General features: G+C 45.6%; 1 protein-coding gene across 1 annotated transcript; it reads left to right on the forward strand.

Moving 5' to 3' along the window:
- Positions 1-5977: 5977 nt before the first annotated feature.
- LOC145351334 (putative G-protein coupled receptor 139) lies at positions 5978-8526 on the forward strand. Its single transcript, XM_080200954.1, has 2 exons — positions 5978-6047; positions 7622-8526. Exons 1-2 carry the CDS (start codon positions 5978-5980, stop codon positions 8524-8526), a joined length of 975 nt encoding a protein of 324 aa, XP_080057080.1.
- The last annotated feature ends 972 nt before the right edge of the window (positions 8527-9498 follow it).

A 9498-nucleotide genomic window follows, 5' to 3' on the forward strand; every position in this document is an offset into this window, starting at 1 on the left:
TTGCCAAGATCAAAGGGTTCTCAGATCGACACACCTTGCCAGATTCAGATATCTCTCAAGTGAACACGTAATCTAAGCAGTGAAAGGTGCAGAATCATAAATAACTCACAGACAGAAAATTCAACCGAAAAACTTCAGAAGATGCCAAATGACACCAAACCTGGTTGCATACTTAGTGGGAGTGAGAAAAGTATTGTTTTGTTGTTAGTGAATGGACATTGGTTCTCTCAAATGAATGGACAACGGGCCTTAATGTGGAGTAACAATAATCAGTGTGGGTTCACTTCCAATATCGGCAAGGTTATTCAAAAATGATGGTCTTCTCAATCTTGACATTTTCTGGTTGAGTCACTACCACAAAGTTGGGAAATATTTTAATAGACATGTTTTGTGGGGTGAAGGGCAGAGGGAGCGGGGGAGGGAGTGAATGGAGGGAAGGGGTGAGGAAGAAGGGAGGAGCGGAGGCAGGGGCAGGGAAGAGGGATGGAAAGGTGTGGAGGGAGGGGAGTGGGAGAGGATGGGGACTTGAGTCGCGGCCTGAGGGAGAGGGAGGAATGTCTTGAGAGTATGGGGGCGTGAGGGGGGAGTGAAGGTGGAGTGAGTGGCATGATGGGGGGATGGAGGGGGTGAGCGAGGGGGGAGAGGGTGGTCGGGAGAGGAAGGAGATAATGTGTGGTGAGTGGCTGGTGGTTGGTGATAATGTATTGGTGAACGTCACAGTGAACTGTGTTCATGCATTTTGAAAGAGAGTAAGGAAGGTACTGCATCCATAAACTATCTGAAAATGATATTAAGGAATAATGCCAAACGTTTGATGTTCCAACATGGCTAACAGGTGGTACTGCAAACCAGCAGAGACAGTTTAGTAAATACGTCAAATCGAACAAAGACAATTCTGGAAGGGCAGCTTACATAAAAGGTAGCTATCAAATTTCAAATTAAATGAAGCTAAAGTGCTGAAGCAGGTAATGTTGAAATCGGTAATTCACGGTCACAGATTCCGGGTGACCATCCAATGACATTGATATAGGTGTCGATTTGAAGCATTACTTTGAAATAAGCCAGGTTTCCAAATCAGTCCGTATTGCTGACGACTTCCAGCCCAGCCTCCTCCCAACTTTCCTTGTCTGATTCTAGTATCACACTCCACAATTTCCTTCTCGCTCACATACCTATACAACTCCCTCCTCATTGCCCATTCACCTTAATATGGCATAGATTGAGAATTGTTTAGCAGACTGTAACAAAGGTAGGGATAAATGAATAATTTCGAAGTTACAGGCGGTGATTTTGGTGAGACCACGACAGAAGTATTGCGTGCAGTTTTGGCCTCATGATCTGAGAAAGGAACATAATAAGAAATAGGAGCAGGAGTAGGCCATCTAGCCCCCCGAGCCTGCCCCGCCATTCAATAAGATCATGGCTGATCTGTCGTGGCTCAGTTCCACTTTCCCGCCCTCTCCCCATAACCCCTAATCCCCTGTCTTATCAAGAACTCATCAACCCGCTTCTTAAAAATATTTAGCGAGGCAGCCTCCACCACTTCAACGGGCAGAGAATTCCAGAGATTCACCACCCTTTGAGTGAAGAAGTTCCTCCTCAACTCCGTTCTAAACCGCCTCCCCTTTATCTTGAGGCTGTGCCCCCTAGTCCTACTGTCTTTTCTGAGCGGGAAGAGTCTCTCCACCTCTATCCTATCCATCCCATTCATCATCTTATACGTCTCAATGAGATCTCCCCTCATTCTTCTAAACTCCAACGAGTACAAGCCTAGTTTATTCAACCTCTCCTCATAGCTCAATCCCCTCAACTCCGGCATCAGCCTAGTAAACCTCCTCTGCACTCCCTCCAGGGCCAAAATATCCTTGCGCAGGTGCGGCGCCCAAAACTGCACACAGTACTCCAGCTGCGGCCTCACCAATGCCCTATACAGCTGCAGCAAGACCTCCCTACTTTTATATTCAATCCCCCTCGCTATGAAGGCCAGCATCCCATTCGCCTTCCTGACCACCTGCTGCACCTGCAAGCTGGGTTTTTGCGACTCATGCACAAGGACCCCGAGGTCCCTCTGCACCGTCGCCTGCTGCAGTTTTTCGCCACGTAAGTAATAGTCCTTCCTACCATTCTTCCTACCAAAGTGGACCACCTCACACTTGCCAACATTAAATTCCATTTGCCATTTCCCGGCCCATTCGCCCAGCCTATCTAGATCCTTCTGCAGACTCTCCACACCCTCCGCACAATTTGCCTTTCCCCCAATCTTGGTGTCATCAGCAAATTTCGACACCCTGCACTCGGTTCCCTCCTCCAGATCATCTATATAAATGGTAAATAGCTGAGGCCCCAGCACCGACCCCTGGGGCACCCCACTAGTCACCAACCGCCAATCCGAATAGCACCCATTGACCCCCACTCTCTGCCTCCTATTTGACAACCAATCCTCTATCCACGCTAACACCCTACCCCCAACTCCATGTCCCCTGACCTTCTGCAATAACCTCTTGTGAGGTACCTTGTCAAACGCCTTCTGAAAATCCAGAAAGACCACATCCACCGGCTCTCCTCTATCCACTGCCCCAGACACATCCTCATAGAACTCCAGTAAATTTGTCAGACACGACTTCCCTTTAATGAAACCGTGTTGCGTCTGCCCTATCAAGCAATTCCCTTCAAGATGCCTCGCAATTTCCTCCTTAATGACGGATTCTAACATTTTACCTACCACAGACGTTAAACTAACCGGCCTATAATTCCCCGCCTTTTGCCTGGCACCCTTCTTAAACCACGGCGTAACATTTGCCATTTTCCAATGTTCCGGCACTTCCCCGGAATCCAGCGACGTCTGGAAAATAACCACCAAGGCATCCACTATCACCTCCGCCATTTCTTTCAGAACCCTCGGATGCATTCCATCCGGTCCTGGGGACTTGTCCACAATCAGCCCGTCCAGTCTGTCGAGCACCACCTCTCTAGTAACAGTAATGTCATTAAGACCCTCCAGTCCTACCACCTTTCCATCGCTAACACCCGGCAAATTATTCACGTCCTCCTCCGTGAAGACAGAAACAAAAAAGTTATTCAAGACCTTAGCCATATCCCCATGCCCTACCACTAGCTCCCCTTTCTCATCCTCTAAAGGACCAACGTTCACCCTAGCCAGCCTCTTCCTTTTTATATATTTATAAAAACTTTTGCTATCCTTTTTTATATTAAGTGCTAGCCCAGCTTCATAGCTTCTCCTACCCTCCTTTATCAACTTCTTTGTCAATCTTTGTTCACATTTAAACCTTTCCCAATCCTCTTCTCGCCCACTGCTCTTAGCTACTCTAAATTCCTCCGCTTTTAATTTAACACTTTCCTTCACCTCCTTCGTTATCCACGGCTTATTACCTCTCCTCCTACTGTCCTTTTTGACCATCGGAATAAATTTCTGCTGAGCACCAAGAAAGATCTCCTTAAAGATCCTCCACTGCTCCTCAGCAGACCTACCTTCCAACGCGCTCCCCCAGTCCACATTCGCCAATTCTTCTCTCATCCTACCATACTCCCCTCTATTCAAACAAAGGACGCGTGTCCGGGAACCCACTTTCTCCTCCTCCATCTGCAACAGAAACTCCACCATGCAATGATCATTCTCTCCAAGAGGATCCTTCACCGCAAGGTCCCTAATTCTACCCGCCTCATTCCATAGCACCAGATCCAAGATAGCTCGCTCCCTCGTCGGCTCCAACACACACTGTTCAAGGAAATTATCCCGGCAGCATTCCATGAACTCCTCCTCGAGCCCACCTCGTCCAACATGGGTCGACCAATCAATATGCAGATTGAAATCTCCCATAACTACTGCCGTCCCATTCCTGCACGCCGCACTTATTTGCGCGTTAACATCCCGCCCCACCTCCAGATCATTATTTGGGGGCCTATAGACGACACCCACCAGCGTCTTCCTCCCTTTGCTGTTCCTAATCTCCACCCACAACGATTCCACTTTCTGCTCTTTGGCTCCGATATCATCCCTTGCTACCACCTTGATACTATCCTTAATCAGCAGAGCTACGCCACCCCCTCTTTCCTCCTGCCTATCCTTCCTAAACAGTTGATAGCCCTGTACATTCATCTCCTAGTCCCTGTCACCTTGCAGCCACGTCTCTGTAATGGCCACCAGATCGTATCCATTTGTGTCGATCTGCGCCACCAGCTCATCCACTTTATTCCGAATGCTTCGTGCATTCAGATAAAGCGCTTTCATCCCAGCCTTCACCTGGACCCTATTTGCCGTAACGCCACCAATTGGGACATCCTCGGCCTCTTCCCTTGCCTGTACCCTATCCTTAACTTTAGACCTCGTAGCGTCACCTACCCTCGCACCCTCCCCCCGCCCCCGTAATTAGTTTAAAGCCCTGTCTACAGTCCTCTTTACTCGATTCGCCAACACTCTGGTCCCAGCACGGTTCAGACCAACCCCATCCCGCCCAAACAAGTCCCACCTACCCCAATACTGGTGCCAATGCCCCATAAATTCGAACCCATTCCTCCCACACCAATCCCTGAACCACCCATTCACTTCCTTTATCCTGTCAACCCTACGCCCGTCTGCACTCAGTTCAGGCAGTAGCCCAGAGACGACCACCTTGTCGGTTCTACTTTTTAATTCCATTCCCAGCTTCTCATACTCCCTCCCCAGATCCTCAGTGGAGCTAATTTACACCAGACTGATTTCTGGGAAAGCGTGTTTCCAGTATGAGATGAGAATGAGTTGAATGTACATGCATAAACTGTAAATTAGAATAATTTGAAAATACAAAAATATCTGACATGTTTGGAAAGATTGGATGTTGGGATGCCATTTCGATGGCAGAGTGGGAAGGGGCTCAATAATAAGATGTCACGACTTTCGTGCACTGGTGAGCCATTAACGATCGAGATGAGGAGAAAAGTCTTCACTCAGAGAGTGGTGATCCTGCGGAATTCTCTACTACAGATGATCGTGGTGGTAAATAAACTGAATATATTTAATAGCAACATGTAGGCAGATCAGAATACGTTCAGTAGGTTGAAACCAGATAGGGAGGGATTTTCGTATGAGGAGACGTTGAGCAGCTTGTGCCTGTTTAAAAGAATGAGAGACAACCTTATTGATACATATAACACCCATCAACCTTCTTGAGGCAAATAAGGGGCTTGACAGGATGGATGCTGAAACAGTGGTTCTCCTTGTGGGACGGTCTTGGACAAGAGGGCATTATCTCAACGTAAGGGGTCGTCCATTTAAGACAAAAATGAGGTGTAATTTCTTCTTCCAGAAAATACTGAATCCATGGAATACTTCAAATCCTTGGGCTATCGAGGCTGTCTCGTTAAGTATACCCGAAGTTGAAAAAAGGCTCGTTGTAAGAGGGCTTCAGTACAGAAAAAAAAGATATCTGATTGAAGCTGGATATGGCTTTGTTGAAACCACAACAGTGTTCGTGTTTAGTCGCTGCTATTAGCATCGCTATACGATGAGCAACAGAGATGTTAAACAAACTTCAAAACAATCATGTTACAGTCACATAACTATCACGAAAACAGCGTTAGGTTGTTCCAGGCACATTTTTATTGAGTTGGCACCAAGGACAGAATCATTTAATGCCAATGCTGACACTTTTAAGCCTTTTCCATCAAGCTATTTTTTCTCGAAAATATCAAACCCAGAACCCGAGACACTTCAGCTCGGGGGATTTTGGTGCCTCAAGAGTGCACTTCCTCTGAGATTCCAATACATTCCGCTTGGTGACTTCAAAGGGGGCCTGGACCCGGGTGCAATGAGGGAAGAAAAAAAACACCTTTATTTGTTCAGTTACAATAATTAATCACGTGCAACATTATGTCACTAGCAGAGACTAGATTGTTACATAAATGGGGCTCATTGATACTTGAGAGATTTACTTTGCGTGGAACATAAGAATTCGGAGGGAAATCCCCGCCTCTTCATGAAATGGTGCGCGCCGCAATCCTGCAAATAAAGGACATTTATTATCCTCTGCTTGCGACCTTTGGTGTTCCAGGTAAGTCCGAGTATATCCTGTCGATCTGACTGCTTGAAATTTATTTCGCTGGCCCGGAATTGTCTTCCTATGTGTACAGTAGGCAGCTCTTCTCTCTTCCCAATAATAACTGTAAAAGCTTTATATGCAATGAATGATTATTCGAGCTACAGTCATTTCCATCCCACCTCTTGGAAAGATAATTTGTCGATCATTTGTTAAAAGAACAACAAGTGCTTCAATGCGCATCCGGAGATTCCTCCATGTGGCTTAACTCGCCACTGAAGATCTCGTCATGTTACTGTGGGATGTACTCAGGCTCTTACAGTTCATCGGCTGTATCTAGCGCCCAGGCAGCCTTTAAGGTGGCTGTCGATGTTAAAGGTGCATCTTAAGGCGACAAAGAAGAACATGTCCTCAGGCTTCTTTGCCGAGCTGCTATGTTACTCAACAATGAAACGATGCAACATGAAAACAATTCCTGGCCATCTCAATGGGCCAGAGGTATTTCATGAGCATCAGCGGGCATGAGCAATATACAACGTAGTTTTGGAGTAATTTCCACGATTTGACACACGTAGGTAGAAGGACAGTCAGTGAAAAAAAATCTTAAATGTCGTCATTTGCTTCCGGTTGTGCCACAGAATAGATGATGTGGCATCCATGTCTTTCAAAATGTTTTTGCAGTGATTCGAACTCAACATGAGGAAACCCCTCTTTTTTTTGCTCTGATGCCAACTGCCAGAAATGAATATCTACTTCAGCCTTTTAGCTCTTCCCAGTAATGACACAAATTATTCCGGGCCGTTATTTGGAATTGCAAATGTAAGCTGGAAAAAATTGACAAGGGAACACATTACAGCCCAGTTGAGATTCCCCCATAGGTCTTGGCTAGTGATTAATCCCCGCTCCATTATTCAGCCTTACGGATATGTGCAAAAAAAAAACTTCATGGATAGGACAGGAATGCTGAAATCAAGCAGTAAGCGTTGGAGATAAGCAATACGTCAGGTGGCACATGGTCCTCAGGAGACAGGGGAGGACAGTCACCAAGCATAAGTGAGTATCGGACAGCACCATGGTGACGCTAAATGTGGGACTACAAGCACGCTAAACAAGTGATGTAATGAGAAAGGAAAGAATTAGCGTTTATACTTCTCTTGACAGCCCACAGAATTGAAAGGTTACCTCTGCTTCTCTTTCCACACAGGCTTCCTGACTTGATTTCCAGCATTTCTGCACTGCGCTCACTGTTAAGGAAGAATCTCCCGCTTGTGTGTCGCTGTTGAATATTCCCCTTCAATTGGTGCTTAAAATTTACAATACTCCTCCCCCACCACCCCCCGACCTTCTTCCACGTCCCCCATGCCTTTCCTCTGCTCCTTTGTTCCTTTATTTTCTCCAACACAGTCGATTCTCTTTTCTTGTGGGTGAGGTTATTTAATTTGGTATTGATTTTTATCCGCTTATTCCCTCATTCCCATTAAAGTGCTCTGTTTACATGGCACATGCACACACTCTGCTAAGTAGTCAAAGAGACAAACCTTTCTTTCAGATTGACTGAAGTGTTCTTATTTCCCTTCCTATTTTTGCAGCGAACATTATGACCATCGTGATCCTCTCCAGACGAAATTGTGGTCTCTCCAAATGTATCTCTGTCTACATGGTGGCTATGGCTGTAGCGGATCTGCTGATCATGGTGTTCAATGTAGTCGTGTATCTAATCTTCAATTATCACTTTCCGTACTCCATTCTGTCCTTCACTGCTGTGTGTAAGTTCATTCTATACATTACTTTTGTTAATTTGGATATGTCAGTATGGCTCACAGTTTCATTTACATTTGATCGCTTTGTTTCCATCTGTTGTCCGAAATTTAAAGAGAAATATTGCACAAAGAGAACTGCAACTACGATTATAGTGACGGCCTCAGCTTTGACCTATTTAAAAGGTGTTCCTATGTTCTTTTCGTACGAAGCTGAACGAATCATTGACAATGTGCACTGGGGCTGTCGGACAACGCAGGCTGTTTATACATTGCCCGCATGGTCTGTGTACAGTTGGATGCAGTCAAGCTCAGTGGTGCTGCTGCCTTTTGCTCTCATGATGCTGTTTAATTCTTTAACCGTCAGACGTATTTTGTTGGCAAATCGTGTACGCAGAGGCCTCCGGATTAGTGGAAATGAGAATCAGAATGATGCAGAAGTGAAGAGCCGAAGAAAATCCATCCTCCTGCTCTTCACGATATCAGGCAGCTTCATTATTTTGTGGTTGACAGCTGTTGGGAGTTTTGCAGCCACCAGAATGTCGAACAGCGTTTACCATCAAGGAGATTACTCCAATCCAGGATATATCGCCACTGAGAGTGGATATCTGCTCATGTACCTGAGTTCCTGTTCTAACACCTGCATTTATGCAGCGACCCAAAGGAAATTCAGAGGAGAACTAAAGACTGTGCTTAAATTTCCTTGGGCATATTTTTCCAAATTGGTGAAAGGTTAGAAAGAATTTAAGACAATAAATGATTTCTCTCCAAACTGAAGCATTATTTTCCATATGTTTTCCTGTACAATAATGCTCCCTTTCTTAGAATCTGACAATGGGAGATGTTGTTAAATGATATAAATGATGTTGAATAAAAGTTGATGAAAGCAAACACTTGAAGTGATCACCAAAGCACAGCACCATCAGAGATCATGTGGTGCCACTGGAGAAGGGATGTGTGAATTCATCAACTCCGATAGTGTAGTCAATGTTCATTCTTACACCTTGCCTATTAATGGAATACTAAAGTTGCTCTATTAATGCTTTTTCGGATAAGGAACCGCTGCTAAAATTGTGTGTGGGTGGAATTATGGCCGAAACGTTTTCTCTTACAATGGAGAGATAAAGATCAGCACGAAAGGAGACTGAATATTTGTTCGATAGATGCATGTGGGTGCATCACATTGCACAGAGAGCTAGGGAGAGACTTGTTGTTCTCGAAAAGGATAGGTACTTATGCAAAATGCTGAAGAAATGCAGCGCTTCAACGAGAGATGCTGGGCCAGCATGATATTATATGGGTGGCGTTGGTTGGGGGCAGTGGGGTGGAATTGGTCTTAGGATGTGGTGAATTGGTAGAAATGTGGCACACTTGCATTTATTCACCGAGATACAGAACATAAGAGCAGGGAGCTTACGATGGAGCTGAATAAAGCAAACTTCAAGGCATAGTTCGTGTTCTGTCTGCATTTCTGGTCATCACACCGGATAAGGGTTGTGTGGCGAGAGAGGGCGTAAAGGAGATTTACGATGTTGCCTGATCAAGGGAATTACCACTACAAAGAGAAGCTCAGCTTGGCTTGGTTGTTTTCCCTAGAACAGTGAACACTGAGGTGGGGGATGGGGGTGAGGAATAGGGGTGGGGTAACGGTCGGAGTGTACAGATTTTGAGGTACATAGGTGGGCAATTATCACATTCGCAAAGCTGTC

The sequence above is a fragment of the Carcharhinus amblyrhynchos genome, chromosome 13 (assembly GCF_965287045.1).
Source record: "Carcharhinus amblyrhynchos chromosome 13, sCarAmb.v2.hapA, whole genome shotgun sequence".
Lineage (NCBI taxonomy): Eukaryota > Metazoa > Chordata > Chondrichthyes > Carcharhiniformes > Carcharhinidae > Carcharhinus > Carcharhinus amblyrhynchos.